We start from the raw sequence: 16,977 nt of genomic DNA on the forward strand, positions 1-16,977 counted from the left end.
CCAGTTAACGAATCATTTACTAGAGACTGTTACGGTGGTCCGGTGGAGTGTCACTGTTTAGACCTGGACAGAGGGAGAGAGGGAGACAGAGAGAGAGTGAAAGACAGTGAGAGTGAAAGAGAAAGAAAGTGAAAGAGTGAAAGAAAAAGAGAACCGACAGACAGACAGAGAAGGTGAGAGAGAGAGAAAGAGAGAAAGAGAGAGAGAGAAAGTGAGAGAGAAAGAAAGAGAGAGAAAGAGAGACAGAAAGACACAGAGAGAGAAAGATCATAATGTTACACAATAATAAAAAGTAAAAACAGGAGAGACATTTCACTAATCATTACAAGGAGCATGAGCAGCATGTAAACTACAAGATAACCACAAGGTTAACTACAGGACAATCAATCATTTAAAAAAACATGTCCCCTAAGAAGCTATGATGCTGAATAGAAAGAGAGCTATTATAAATACAGTAGATGTAGATACAATATGTTTTAGATAGATATATTCATTATAGATGTACAATAGAGATATAGACATGTTAGATGTAGATACAACATACAGTGAGGATAACTTTTCCTTCTGCCTCATCATCGTGCTGCCTGTCTGTTGGGTGGCCACTGTGACCGATAACCAACAAGGACAAGTCAGAAGCTGATCTGTGACATATTGTGGAGGAATGTCATCTAACATTTAAATCTCCAGAGGAACATTGTCTCCTTCAAAGTTCAGTGAAATTAAGAGTCGGGCAGAAAAAGAAAAGTTAGTCAAGAGACTTGCAAGATAGCAAGTCTTCCCTCAGTGCAGAAAGGCCCATATTTCACCCAGCATTACATAATAGTATGACCCAAATACATAATCTCCCTTCAACACAGCCATGCAGTTAACAAACGAAATTAGAACAGGGGTGAGTCAATTCTTAAGATTTCCCCGTTGGAACAATGCAAAATTGTCGCCAACTGGTTTGGTAAACAATTAGTAATCATCCGGACTCCATTTTATACTCCACTTGTGACGGATGAAACACTTCCCTTTGACCTACATTCAATCATGTTTAATAGGAAAGCTAAGACCGATACTGTGTGTACAGCATATCAGATATTACACAGGGACAGATACAGGGACGGACTGGGACAGGAAACCAGGCCCATTTTTGCCCCTTGAGGCCCCCATTCCTGCCCTGGCATGATAGAACAGATATAAGACATAAGGGACCAATGTAAACAAAGTATCTCCTTCTGAAGCAACAGTAAACAGGAACTGATAGAGGATGTGATATGGAAGGTTGAGAACAGACAGACATGCGTTCTGGGTGAGTGGCCACAGTTTCACAGTTTTACTGTCCAAAGCTGAGTGGCTAGTTTCACAAACCAAATGCATGTGAATGCTAGCCTGGTCAAATATCTGTTTAAACTACTCTTGCCAACTCCATAGCTCATTGTCACAACAAGATGTTAGGCATGACAATGAGTGACAAGGATTTGGCATGATAGACCAAACAGACTGGCACTCAGGCTATGTGAATGCATTATGGAGTGTTGTTGTAATCATTTGTTGAGTTATAATTTTGATCAAATTTTTCAAATATGATGCTGGTCATTATAAAGTATATGTATTGCTTGTACAGTGTATTCTGTGAACTGTGTAGGAAAGATGGGAAACCATAAACCCAAAGTGACAAATTAAAATCAAATGTTTTAATAAATACTGAATATTGAAGGACATACTCATTAATGGCAAGGTGGACTGCCTTCGAGTGCCTGTGAAAAAATTACACAAAACCTACTATTACAATAAATCTTAAAACAAACTATACTGAACAAAAATATGAACGCAACATGTAAAGTGTTGGACCCATGTTTCATGAGCTGAAAAAAAAGATCCCAGAAATGTTCCATATGCACAAAAAGCTTATTTTTCTCATCTTGTTGACCAATTAGTTTACATCCCTGTTAGTGAGCATTTCTCCTTTGCAAAAATAATCCATCCACCTGAGAAGTGTGGCATATCACGAAGCTGATTAAACAACATCATCAATACACAGGTGCATCTTGTGCTGGGGACAATAAAAGGCCAGTCTAAAATGTGCAGTTTTGTCACACATCACAATGCCATAGATGTCTCTAGTTTTGAGTGAATGTGCATTTGGCATGTTGACTGCAGGAATTTCCATTAGAGCTGTTGCCAGAGAATTTAATGTTCACTTCTCTACCATAACCCGCCTCCAACGTTGTTTCAGAGAATTTGGCAGTACGTCCAACCGGCCTCACAACCGCAGACCACATCTAACCACGCCAGCCCAGGACCTCCACCTCCGGCTTCTTCCCCTGCAGGATCATCTGAGAACGACCAACCAGACAGCTGATGAAACTGAAGAGTATTTCTGTCTGTAATAAAGCCCTTTGGTGGGGAAAAACTAATTCTGATAAGCTGGTCCTGGCTCCCAAGTGGGTGGGCCTATGCCCTCCCAGGCTCACCCATTGCTGCACCCCTGCCCTGTCACAATACAGAGGCGGATGCAAGATGCAAGCAACGATGGTTTAATGAAACAGTTTACAACATCAACAGGACAGACAGATTATACTCAGACGTAATCCAACCCAGGGCCTAGGGCGCATCCTCTGATGATAGCGTGCTGAGAAATCCAAGGGAGTGTGTCCGGCTGGGTAGGAAGGAGCACAGCAGATAATCCACACAAGGGCGGCGAGAGAATGAGCACTGACACACGACACAACCTCAGGAAAGAAACAACGATCTGACAACAAGAAACACAGGTTACAGAACATATAAAGGGGAAGATAATTAATTCCAGCTGGCGCAGACAATCAGGCCAAGATAGGGAACCACGCCCACACAAACACAGGAGAGAGAGAGAGAGAGAGAGAGAGAGAGAGAAAAGAGAGAGTGAGGCAGTGGATTCATGAACCGTGACAATACCCCCCCCCCTAGGAACGCCTCTTGGCGTTCCCAGACAAATTTACCTGTCGATTGAAATCATCGATAAGGGAGTGATCCAGAATGTCCCTAGCGGGTACCCAACTTCTCTCCTCCGGACCGTAACCCTCCCAGTCTACCAGGTACTGGAATCCGCGTCCCCTCCTTCTCGAGTTCAAAATCCGATTGACAAAAAAGGTGGTCTCCCCATCAACAAGTCGTGGCGGCGGGGGAACCGGGACCGGCGGGTTAATGCGTGCCTGAAACACCGGTTTTATCTTGGACACATGGAAGGTAGGATGAACTCTCCTATACGCCGGAGGAAGCTTGAGCCGAACCGCCACCGGACTAATGATCCTGGTGACCTTGAACGGCCCGATAAATTTGGGGGCAAGCTTGTTAGAAACGGATCGGAGTGGAATGTTCTTCGTGGAAAGCCACACTCTTTGTCCAACGACGTATACCGGAGGCTTCGACCGGTGGCGATCGGCCTTAGCCTTGGTGCGCGCCCCCACCCGGAGGAGAGTCTCACGGGCTCTGCTCCATACGTGACGGCACCTCTGGATGAAAGCGTGAGCGGAGGGAACAGTGACCTCGGACTCTGTACTGGGAAAGATAGGTGGCTGGTAACCTAAACTACACTCAAACGGAGAGAGACCCGTGGCTGCCACTGGCAACGAATTGTGAGCGTACTCAACCATAGAGAGTTGTTGACTCCAGGAAGAGGGGTTCTTAGAAACCAAACATCGCAACACTCTCTCCAAATCTTGGTTGGCCCTCTCCGTTTGACCGTTGCTCTGGGGATGAAACCCTGAAGAAAGACTGACACTTGCTCCCAGTAACCTACAAAACTCCTGCCAAAACTTGGACACAAATTGGGGCCCCCGGTCAGAAACTACGTCCATCGGCAGGCCATGTAAGCGAAAGACATGATCCACGACCGTTACCGCTGTTTCCTTGGCAGATGGTAATTTAGGCAAGGGAATAAAATGAGCCGCCTTCGAGAACCGGTCCACCACGGTCAAAACAACCGTCTTGCCCTGGGAGGGCGGGAGACCGGTAACAAAATCTAGCGCGATGTGGGACCAGGGTCTCGAAGGGACCGACAGCGGTTGGAGTAACCCATCTGGGGGTCGATTAGAACTCTTCCCAGTGGCACAAACCGAGCAAGCCAAGACAAAACTGTGAATGTCACGAGCCATCAGCGGCCACCAAAAGCGTTGCTTCACTAAAAAGCTAGTACGGCTGACTCCTGGATGACACGCTACGTTGGAGCAATGCCCCCACCGAATAACATCGGACCGACACCCCTCCGGCACAAACAACCGATTAGGTGGGCAACCGGGCGGAGGCTCTACTCCTTCTAAGGCCGTTTTGACCCTCGATTCAACCTCCCATGTGAGAGTGGAGACCACTAGGGTCCCGGGTAGGATGCACTCGGGAGTGGATGGACGTTCGGAATGGTCAAAAATGCGAGAAAGGGAATCGGGTTTGACATTCTTGGAACCCGGGCGATACGAGAGAGAGAAGTCAAAACGTCCGAAAAAGAGTGCCCACCGCGCCTGCCTGGAGTTGAGTCGCTTGGCGGTTCTGATATATTCCAAATTCTTGTGATCGGTCCAAACTATAAAAGGTACCCCCGAACCCTCTAACCAATGGCGCCACTCCTCCAGTGCTAACTTCACTGCCAACAACTCTCTGTTGCCAATGTCGTAGTTGCGTTCCGCAGGTGATAACCGATGGGAAAGGAACGCGCAAGGGTGCATCTTGTCGTCCGAAGAGGAACGTTGGGAAAGTACCGCACCTACCCCCACCTCTGAAGCGTCCACCTCCACCACGAACTGACGCGAGGGATCGGGAGCTATGAGGATGGGAGCCGAAACAAAGCGGCTCTTGAGTTTGGTGAATGCAGCCTCGGCTGCATCGGACCACCTGAACGTCACTCTGGGGGAGGTTAAGGCGGTAAGAGAAGCGACTATCTGGCTAAAGTTGCGAACAAAACGCCGGTAGAAATTGGCAAATCCCAGAAACCTCTGTAGGGCCTTACGGGAATCTGGGCTTGAGCCAATCCACCACAGCCTTAACCTTGTCAGGATCCATGTGAATACCTTCAGTCGAGACGATGTAACCTAGGAATGGAACGGATTGTGCCTGGAAAATGCATTTCTCCGCCTTGACAAAAAGTCCATTCTCCAACAACCTCTGAAGCACTCGTCTGACGTGCTGAACGTGTTCCTGGAGAGAAGAAGAAAAAATCAGTATGTCATCCAGGTAAACATATATGAACTGATCAATCATATCTCTCAGCACGTCATTGACGAGTGCCTGGAAAACCGCTGGGGAGTTGGATAACCCAAAAGGCATGACCAAATACTCGAAGTGCCCTCTGGGGGTGTTAAACGCGGTCTTCCATTCGTACCCCCTCCTTATGCGAACCAAATGATAAGCATTACGTAAATCCAACTTAGTGAACACGGATGCTCCCTGTAACCTTTCAAAGGCTGAGGACATCAACGGTAAGGGATAGGTATTCTTCACTGTGATGTTATTCAACCCACGGTAATCAATGCAAGGACGCAGAGATCCGTCCTTCTTCCCCACAAAGAAGAACCCCGCCCCCGCTGGAGAAGAGGAAGGACGAATGAATCCAGATGCCAGAGAATCAGAGATGTATCTCTCCATAGCCTCTCTCTCAGGAACAGAGAGTGAATATAACTTGCCTTTAGGCGGAGACTCACCTGTCAATAATTCTATTGCACAGTCATAGGGACGATGCGGAGGAAGAGAAGCAGCACGGGACTTACTGAACACCTCCTTCAGGTCGAGGTATTCAACGGGCACGTTAGACAAATCCACTGCCTCCTCTAGAAACACAGAATCAGACACAGATGAACAAGCAGACACTAAACAGGACTCAAGACACTTGTTACTCCACATGGATATAGAGTTATGACCCCAGTCAACTCTGGGGTTGTGTTGGGTGAGCCAAGGGTGGCCGAGAACTACTTGTGCAAGGGGTGAGTCCATGAGTAGAAATGATAGTGTCTCAGTGTGATTGCCAGAAGTGATGAGTGTGATAGGTTCAGTGGTGTGAGAAATGTTGGGGAGTTCTTGACCATTGAGAGCGTTGACGGCTATCTTGTGCGGGAGTGAGGTGACAGGAATCTGGAGTTTGTGAGCGAGCTTGAAGTCCATGAAATTACCCTCTGCTCCTGAGTCCAGTAAAGCTTGGGTGTCGTGCGTGTGGGTGGCCCATCTTAGTCTTACCGGGAGGAGAGTAGATGATGAGGTCTTCTCTGTGGTGACACCACCCGATAGTAGCCTCATACTTACTACCGGGCCTGATCTTTTACCGGACAGGAGTGGATAAAGTGGCCCGCTCTACCACAGTAGAGACAAAGTCCTTGGGATCTCCGCCTCTCCCTCTCCTCCCGGGAGAGGCGAGCTCTCCCCACCTGCATGGGTTCGTGAGCGGAGGCTGAACTGGCCGTGTTCCCGCTGCTGGCATGCCAACCCTCCGTGTCGTTATATGGTCTGTTAGGGCATGCTCGGCGGCCAATACGACTCAGACGAGCGTCGACCCTCAATGCTAGTTCCACTAGTCCATTTAAACTCCTGGGAAGGTCCAGAACATAAATCTCCTTCTGGATCCGGTCCTCCAGCCCATGCAGGAACATGTCCCACTGCGCCTCCTCGTTCCACTGACATTCTGCGGCCAGAGTGCGGAAGTGAATGGAGTATTCCGATACTGAACGGTCTCCTTGGCGAAGGTCAGCGAGTAGTCTGGCCGCCTCCCTACCCGCCACGGCCCGATCGAAGACCCTTCTCATCTCCTGGAAAGAGTGTCTGGAAAGAGGTGCAGCATGGGTCCTGGTTCGCCCACACCGCCGATCCCCAAAGGGCCGCTTTGCCTGATAGCAGGGTGAGTACGAATGCTACCTTAGACTGTTCACGGTTGAAGGTCCGTGGCTGCAACGAGAAATGCATGGAACATCTCGTCAGAAAAGCTCTGCAATAGTCAGGATCACCTGAATAACCCTCTGGTGTCGGTAGCCGTGGCTCTAGCTGGGAATCCGGCTCTGGCGGGGCGGGTTGAACTGCCGGTGTAGGTGGCGCAGCGAGACCCCCCAGATGTTGTAATTGTTGGGTCAGCTGGGATACCTGCGTCGCAATGGCTTGTACTGCCCGACCTGTGCTGGAGATGTTCTCCTCTTGTTGATCCATTCTCGTGATACTGCGGGAAATGAATTCGGTCAGACTCGTTGAACTCGCTGCATCCATGGTCTGGTCAGATCGTTCTGTCACAATACAGAGGCGGATGCAAGATGCAAGCAACGATGGTTTAATGAAACAGTTTACAACATCAACAGGACAGACAGATTATACTCAGACGTAATCCAACCCAGGGCCTAGGGCGCATCCTCTGATGATAGCGTGCTGAGAAATCCAAGGGAGTGTGTCCGGCTGGGTAGGAAGGAGCACAGCAGATAATCCACACAAGGGCGGCGAGAGAATGAGCACTGACACACGACACAACCTCAGGAAAGAAACAACGATCTGACAACAAGAAACACAGGTTACAGAACATATAAAGGGGAAGATAATTAATTCCAGCTGGCGCAGACAATCAGGCCAAGATAGGGAACCACGCCCACACAAACACAGGAGAGAGAGAGAGAGAGAGAGAGAGAGAGAGAGAGAAAAGAGAGAGTGAGGCAGTGGATTCATGAACCGTGACATGCCCAGTCAAGTGAAATACATAGATTAGGGCCTAATTTATTTATTTCAGTTGACTGATTTTCCTTATATGAACTGTAACTCAGTAAGATTGTTGAAATTGTTGCATGTTGCGTTTATACTTTTGTACAGTGTAACGATTGTTCTCCTCCTCGTCTGAGGAGGAGCATGGATCGGACCAAAACGCAGCTTGTGGAGAATACATGTTTGATTTATTAAATGAAGACGAAGACGGAAAACTCTTAACAAACTACAAAACAACAAACGACGTCAACAGACCTGAACATGTGAACTTACATATAACGAAGAACGCACGAACAGGTACAGACTAAACAAACGAAACAGTCCCGTGTGGTACAAACACTGACACGGAAGACAATCACCCACAAACAAACAGTGTGAACAGCCTACCTTAATATGGTTCTCAATCAGAGGAAACGTAAAACACCTGCCCCTGATTTAGAACCATATCAGGCTAATAACAATGAACCTAAACATAGAAACACATAACATAGAATGCCCACCCCAACTCACGCCCTGACCATACTAAACAAATACAAAAACAAGGGAAAACAGGTCAGGAACGTGACATACAGTATACATAAAAAAGCGAATAAGTAAACCAAATGCAATGTTGATGAACAATAAATAGCCTGCTAGTGCATTTCATGCTTAATCCATTAATATTGACTTGGATTGAGCATCAAATGCACTGTTTTTCATGGTTAGTATAAGCCTATACCACACATGGCTGAAAGCCACTGATCATATAGTAAAGATGTCTGATGTTTATCTACCGTACTTGACGACTGGCTGAGCCTGGGGTATTTTCACTAGGTTGTTCGACTGGCTGAGCCTGGGGTATTTTCACTAGGTTGTTCGACTGGCTGAGCCTGGGGTATTTTCACTAGGTTGTTCGACTGGCTGAGCCTGGGGTATTTTCACTAGGTTGTTCGACTGGCTGAGCCTGGGGTATTTTCACTAGGTTGTTCGACTGGCTGAGCCTGGGGTATTTTCACTAGGTTGTTCGACTGGCTGAGCCTGGGGTATTTTCACTAGGTTGTTCGACTGGCTGAGCCTGGGGTATTTTCACTAGGTTGTTCGACTGGCTGAGCCTGGGGTATTTTCACTAGGTTGTTCGACTGGCTGAGCCTGGGGTATTTTCACTAGGTTGTTCGACTGACTGAGCCTGGGGTATTTTCACTAGGTTGTTCGACTGGCTGAGCCTGGGGTATTTCCACTAGGTTGTTCGACTGGCTGAGCCTGGGGTATTTCCACTAGGTTGTTCGACTGGCTGAGCCTGGGGTATTTTCACTAGGTTGTTCGACTGGCTGAGCTTGGGGTATTTCCACTAGGTTGTTCGACTGGCTGAGCCTGGGGTATTTCCACTAGGTTGTTTGACTACTGAGGTACTTGGCAGTGCAACTTTAAGATAAGCATCCCCATTCAGAGCCAAAATGGCTGGCTGCCAACTGCCAAAGCATCCAGTCCCACTGCACAGGTTCATTTAGCACAAACTAGCATGCCAAGCAGAGATCCATGATACTCAACAAAGCTTCATACAATGATATCTGTTCATGGAGGAGTTACACACAGAGAGAGAGAGATCACACATATCAGCCAGGCCCACGTAGCACACAGTCTCAGAGAGCTGTCATCAGTCTGTAATGTATGAGTATGACAATTCATGTACTTACTTCGGGCGGAGCGCCTCTTAAATAACAGCAGCGCAGCAAGGAGTCCAATGATCAGAGATCCTATGACCTCAACTGGGGCTAGCCATTTGGTGGTGGAATCAGAAGCGAAATCATATTTTGAACCTTCAAATGCGGGGGGAAAAGAAACAATTTACAAATGAAATAGGAAATTCACGTATTTTTGAATTAAATACATGAGGTGCTACTCTATCTGTGACCAGGTATAGATGCACAAAGTCCATAATTGAGAACAAATAAAATCAGATTGATTATTTTTACAAATCTAATCCAGTAGACCTGGATTCAGTCAACCAAAGTTCAATGTCATTTCTACTAAATAGAAGTTCCAATATTTTTCTAAAATATCAAATCCGGAGGAAAAGGTTAGCTATGATTGGTCAAAGTCAGTATCAGGTCATTTCACTTGTTCCAACTTAATTTAGATATTTTTCGAGAGTAATTTTTCGGATTATTTTGATATCTTAAAATAAACACACAGACTAGAGCTCTTTTCTAATCTAAATATAATCTTAATTTACTTCCTATTGCTAAAAACAATTCGTTTTTGCATCAGATGGATCATTTTTATTTGGAAATTCCCAGCCAGGCAGGTCAGAAAAAAACATTCAAAATGGCTGCCAGAGATGAGAAACACAACTGCAGAGACAGAATGTTCTGGTAAGAAGGTATTATGATGACTGCACTGAATCGTGATAAGAGGGAGCATTAGAGACAGATTGGAGACTATGAGCTCTAATTTGCAACTAGTGCAGGTAGTTACAACTCCACCTTCATTATTTCATTATTAACCTAGTAATTTCCTGTAGGCTCATCAGATGACAAGTAGACTGGGTTAAGCAAACATTGAAGAGCTTCTGTATTCATGTTGAAACATGCATGGAATGTTTCTTACGAAAACCAAGACATTCATTTTCTTTTTCCAGTTTCAAGGAAGATGTTCAGTCTTCGGCCTGACCTACTCCACTCCTCAGTGACATGTTGTTCTCTCATGATAAGGCTGACTTTTATTGTGCTCGCACATGATAAAGACGTCATAAAAAGGCCTATACTAATAAATGTAGACTAGATTGAGGCTGAATTGTTTACAATTATCAGGGTCAGGATGAGGGAATAAGGGAGACTGGCAGGTTTTGGATTTGGCCCTGCTTTTACAAAGGATGACATCACAAACATCATTCATGTATACCGACCACGATGGCAGAACGTACCTGTGGAACATACAAACGGGATCTCAAGTGATGCCTTCCCCTCCTGGACTCCATTGGGGTTGTGCACTGTGCATGAGTAGTTTGTGGAACCACTGTATGTAGCCTTCAGAACTGTTCGTTTACTGGAGAGGCTAAACACTTTGTCGTCTGTCTTTTTGGCCACAAGTTCAGCACTGCCTGTGCAGTTTGCGTCAAACTAGTCAAACCACCAGATCAACCCTTTCTGGTGCCTCATGGTTGGTTGGTGATTTGTACATAACTGGAAGAGAGAGAGAGAGAGAGGAAGATAAATGATATTACATACATGTGGGTGCAGTTCTTAACAACGTCAATGGGTAAACATCGTTAAGACAGACTTTGCACCTTTTCAACGTCCATCCGAGGGTTATAACTTGGAATGAGATTACTGGACGAGTGATTTTAATAAACTGGAATGACCTTTCTTCTATCTCTAACACACGTTCTATTTTAGTCTGTGTGTACTAGGCCTATTGTGTAAACACTGATTGCATGACAGGGGTAGAATGACATTATGGAGGCTAGTTGTGGACATTCCCACTGGTACTAGTCTGTGCCATTTGAGCGCTGTCATTCTGAAACAGAAAGTAACTCTGGCTCCTGCTGCACACACACACACAAAAATAGATCTGAACTCCCCCTGAACAAATTCCAGAATAAACATCCTTATCAACTTTGTATCATAAATGTGTGTGTGCGTGCGTGCGACAACAAAGGAAATTGAATAGAACTTTATTTCAACATGTGGGCATCATAACAGCCTGGCTGAGACACACTTAAAAAAATGTAATGTAATGTTGTATTGTATTCTATTCTTCTATTGACCTCCAAGGGTGGCTGAATATCTCACATGTTCAGTTTTCTCCGTTCATGAACCTATGTTGAAAGGTGCTTATCTTTTTATAATCACACTTGGTTGAACTGTAGACAGTACAGGACTCACCTGTGACACTGAGGCTGGTTGTAGCTGTATCATCACCACTGTCTGCTCTCACCATGCATTCATACACCCCCTTGTCGGACATCTTGGTATTTGTCAACAACAAGGACACATTCATATTCTTCTTGTTCCAGGATGGCTCAGCAAATGTAAACCCAGGAGTTAGGTGACATTTATCTTGATGGTATTCCAACAAAAGAGTATCAGCTTCCACATTCTTCCAGGTCACGGTCAAGATGGTCACGTTCTCAACAGCTTTGACATTACACTGCAGCAATGACTGCTGACCATAAACCCCATGGTACTCTTCATTACACTCCAGTTTGACAAATTCTGTAAGTAAAATATCATTTCAGAGACAAATTGACAATAATACAAGACAGAATTACTGGTATAGTAGTCAGTTTTATGATAATGTGACCAATCTTACTAAACTTTTAATAAAAAATAATATAAATTTCCCCCAAACCCCTAAGTTAACAATCAGCTGAAAATAATAAATACATTTTTGTATATAACATTTTATAACCATTATTATTGCACAACTTACTCTCAGAGGAATTTCCAGCTCTGATACAGGCTAAATGGATCACAAAAAACAGGAAGCTGGTAGCTGAAGTCATCTTTGGATTCCTGAGTAGGAAGAGAGAAATGTACAATGACAACACTTGTCACAGCAGTATGAGGTAAGTCTATAGACTGCCTATCACTCATTAGGCCATAATCTATGGATATCACATGACTGGGAATACAGATGCATCTGTTGGTCACAGACACCTTTCAAAATAAAAGGGCCTCACAGTATTTCTGTGCATTCAAATTGCCATCGATAAAATGCAATTGTGTTCATTGTCCACAGCTTATGATTGCCCATACCATAACCCCACCGCCACCATTGGGAACTCTGATCACAACTTTGACTCAGCAAACCGCTTGCCCACACGACGCAATACACTTGTCTGCGGTTGTGAGGCCGGTTGGACTTACTTCCAAATTCCCTAAAAGGACGTTGGAGGTGGCTTATGGTATAGAAATATACATTACATTCTCTGACAACAGCTCTGGTGGACTTTCCTGCAGGCAGCATGCCAATTGCACTCTCCCTCAAAACTTGAGACATCTGTGGCATTGTGTGGTGTGACAACACTGCACATTTTAGAGTGGCCTTTTATTGTCCCCAGCACAAGGTGCACCTGTGTAATGATCATGCTGTTTAATCATCTTCTTGATATGCCACACCTCTCAGGTGGATGGATTATCTTGGCAAAGGAGAAATGCTCACTAATAGGGATGTAAACAAATTTGTTCACAACATTTTTCTGGGATCTTTTATTTCAGCTCATGAGACATGGGACCAACACTTTACATGTTGCGTTTATATTTTTGTTCAGTGTAAATGCATAGTGAATGAGGGCCTAACACAGGCCATAAGGCAACTGTCCCCTATTAAACTATCTATTTGTCACCTCCCATCTGAATTGTCAACATGCCTGTTTCAACTATTTGTTTGGTAGGCAAATACAATCAAATGTGAACATTATACAAATAGACAAAAGAGCATAACATTTTACATTTTAGTCAGACACTCTTATTCAAAGCGAATTAAGTGTTCATCTTAAGATACACTATATATACAAAATTATGTGGACACCCCTTCAAATTAGTCGATTCGGCTATTTCAGCCACATCCGTTAATGACAGGTGTATAAAATTGAACACAAATCTATGCAATCTCCATAGACAAACATTGGCAGTAGTATAGCCTTACTGAAGAACCAAGTGACTTTCATCGTGGCACCGTCATAGAATGCCACCTTTCCAACAAGTCAGTTCATCAAATTTCTGCCCTGCTAGAACTGCCCTGGTCAACTGTAAGTGCTGTTATTGTGAAGTGGAAACGTCTAGGAGCAACAACGGCTCAGCTGCGAGGCGGTAGGACACGCAAGCTCACAGACTGCGACTGGCGAGTGCTGAAGCGGGTAAAAATTGTCTGTCCTCGGTTGCAACACTCACTACCAAGTTCTAAACCCTCTGGAAGCAATGTTAGCGCAAGAACTGTTCGTCGGGAGCTTCATGAAATGGGTTTCCATGGCCGAGCAGCCGCACACAAGCCTAAGATCACTAAGCGCAATGCCAAGCGTCGGCTGGAGTGGTGTGAAGCTTGCCGCCATTGGACTCTGGAGCAGTGGAAACGCGTTCTCTGGAGTGATAAATCACGCTTCACCATCTGTCAGTCTGACGGACTAATCTGGGTTTGGTAGATGCCAGGAGAATGCTACCTGCCTGAATACTATAAAGTTTGGTGGAGGAGGAATAATGATCTGGGGCTGTTTATCATAGTTCGGACTAGGCCTCTTAGTTCCAGTGAAGGGAAATCTTAATGCTAGAGCATACAATGATTTTCTAGACGATTCTGTACTTTCAGCATGACAATGCCCAAAGCAAGTTCCATACAGAAATGGTTTGTTGAGATTGGTGTGGAAGAACTCGACTGGCCTGCACAGAGCCCTGACCTCAACCCCATTGAACATGAATTGAAACGCCGACTGCAAGCCAGGCCTAATCGCCCAACATCAGTGCCTGACCTCACTAATGCTCTTGTGGCTGAATGGAAGCAAGTCCCCACAGCAATGTTCCAACATTGCTGGAAAGCCGACCCAGAAGAGTGGATGCTGTTATAGAAGCAAAGTGGGGACCAACTCCATATTAATGCCCATGATTTTGGAACGAGATGTTTGACGAGCAGGTGTCCACAAACGTTTGGTAATGTAGTCTAGCTAGATGGATCAACCACATATCACAGTCATAGTGAATACATTTTTCCTCAGGGAAGTAGCAATCAGCAAAGTCAGACCTAGTAAGGGAGGGAAAAGTCAATTGCGAAAGGCTCTTTTTTCACACTGAAGGAAACACATTCTATTATTAAGGAAACATTGTGGGAGATGACAGTCCTGTTAAATTCATTCAAGTGGCCACTAAAGCTGTTGGAGTTATTCTCCCCCATAATATCCTCATTGCTTCTAGAGCCAATGCAGCTGAACAATGCCCAAAGGAATAAACAGCTGCAATGAGAGAATAAGGGATTTTTTCCTCCCTAGTGAGGGCTTCTGGAGGGACCTTTTACAGAAAGATGCATGAAATAGGCCTACAGATGCAAAAATGCGGGCAATGATCAAGGGATAAAAGGACGTAGGACCCCGCTAACATGGTTGTTGTTTGAGAAAAAAAAAATTCCATATAGTATTCTTGACATGTGGAGAAAGTTCCAATATGTTGGATACACAAAATTAAACATTTGCAGGACTCAGAACCTTCACTTTAATGATTTAACATGATTTAACACAGAATCAACCTTGATTGGTGGGAAGAAACAGCTTGCCTTACCTGCTGCTGTGGTCAATTCATTGAATGAGAAGTAGAACAGCAGCAAACACTTCAGCAGTGACATCACCATCACCACAGCTGCCTGTATACTGCTGTCTGTCTCTGTCTGACATCTACTTATAAAGACAGGAAATAGGATACATCTGACATCAGTCAACCACACCAGCATGTATTACTGCAGTCTAATTTAGAATTCTTAATTGAATCAAATTCTATATATGTTATTATAATTTCAATCGTTTATTGTGTTAATCAAAAAACATGGTGAGTGGAAAGTTTAAATGGATTGCATTGTTCTAAAACACAACAGATCCAACTGTAAATGGACTTTGTGGCATTCACATATCTACAGGCATGCTAAAGCATATCAAGTTACATCATGTTGTGTTCATGTTATTTATCTGTCAGATGTCGATTTTTCTCAATGTTAATAAAACTCAGCTCATATCTCATCTCACGCTTTGCATCATCATTTTAATGCGAGGAGAGAAATTCCTCTAGTGGACATGTTGCTTCTGTTCAGTGTCACTTCTCAATCAAACCAGGGTTGTATTCACAAGGGACAAAATGAAACAACCTGAAATTAAAATATATTTTGGGGGGGTTTGTATCATTTGATTTACACAACATGACTACCACTTTGAAGATGCAAAATATTTTTTTTATTGTGAAACAAACAAGAAATACGTTTTTTTTTAAACTGAAAACTTGAGCGTGCATAACTATTCACCCCCCCAAAGTCAATACTTTGTAGAGCCACCTTTTGCAGCAATTACAGCTGCAAGTCTCTTGGGGTATGTCTCTATAAGCTTGGCACATCTGGCCACTGGGATTTTTGCCCATTCTTCAAGGTAAAACTGCTCCAGCTCCTTCAAGTTGGATGGGTTCCTGCTGGTGTACAGCAATCTTTAAGTCATACCACAGATTATCAATTGGATTGAGGTCTGGGCTTTGACTAGGCCATTCCATTCCATTTAAATGTTTCCCCTTAAACCACTTGAGTGTTGCTTTAGCAGTATGCTTAGGGTCATTGTCCTGTTGGAAGGTGAAACTCCATCCCAGTCTCAAATCTCTGGAAGACTGAAACAGGTTTCCCTCAAGAATTTCCCTGTATTTAGCTCCATCCATCATTCCTTCAATTCTGACCAGTTTCCCAGTCCCTGCCGATGAAAAACATCCCCACAGCATGATGCTGCCACCACCATGCTTCACGGTGGGTATGGTGTTCTCGGGGTGATGAGAGGTGTTGGGTTTGTGCCAGACATAGCATTTTCCTTGATGGCCAAAAGCTCAATTTTAGTCTCATCTGACCAGAGTACCTTCTTCCATGTTTGGGGAGTCTCCCACATGCCTTTCAACAAACACCAAACGTGTTTGCTTATTTTTTTCTTTAAACAATGGCTTTTTTCTGGCTATTCTTCCCTTAAAGCCCAGCTCTGTGGAGTGTACGGCTTAAAGTGGTCCTATGGACAGATACTCCAATCTCCACTGTGGAGCTTTGCAGCTCCTTCAGGGTTATCTTTGGTATCTTTGTTGCCTCTCTGATTAATGCCCTACTTGCCTGGTCTGTGAGTTTTGGTGGGCGGCCCTCTCTTGGCAGGTTTGTTGTGGTGGCATAGTCTTTCCATTTTTTAATAATGGATTTAATGGTGCTCTGTGGGATGTTCAAAGTTTCTGATATTTTTCTATAACCCAACCCTGATCTGCACAACTTTGTCCCTGACCTGTTTGGAGAGCTCCTTGGTCTTCATGATGCCGCTTGATTAGTGGTGTTGCAGACTCTGGGGCCTTTCAGAACAGGTGTATATATACTGAGATCATGTGACAGATCATGTGATGCTTAGATTGCACACAGGTGGACTTTATTTAATTAATTATGTGACTTCTGAAGGTAATTGGTTGCACCAGATCTTATTTAGAGTTTTCATAGCAACGGGGGTGAATGCATATGCACGCACCACTTTCCGTTTTTTTTTTGTAGAATTCTTTTCATTTCACTTCACCAATTTGGACTATGAAGTCCAAATATAAGCCATTTAAAATACAAGTTGTAATG

At 44.6% G+C, this 16,977-nt stretch overlaps 1 protein-coding gene across 1 annotated transcript in view; it reads right to left on the reverse strand.

Moving 5' to 3' along the window:
* LOC139568496 (uncharacterized) overlaps positions 1 to 14,999 on the reverse strand; it is a 37,649-nt gene extending 22,650 nt beyond the window's left edge. Inside the window, exon 1 of the mRNA XM_071390353.1 lies at positions 14,922 to 14,999. Coding sequence (XP_071246454.1) covers positions 14,922 to 14,991 — 70 coding nt within the window. The 5' untranslated portion in view covers positions 14,992 to 14,999. The remainder of the gene's footprint in view (positions 1 to 14,921) is intronic.
* Between the last annotated feature and the right edge of the window lie 1,978 nt (positions 15,000 to 16,977).

Source organism: Salvelinus alpinus, chromosome 2 (genome assembly GCF_045679555.1).
Source record: "Salvelinus alpinus chromosome 2, SLU_Salpinus.1, whole genome shotgun sequence".
Lineage (NCBI taxonomy): Eukaryota > Metazoa > Chordata > Actinopteri > Salmoniformes > Salmonidae > Salvelinus > Salvelinus alpinus.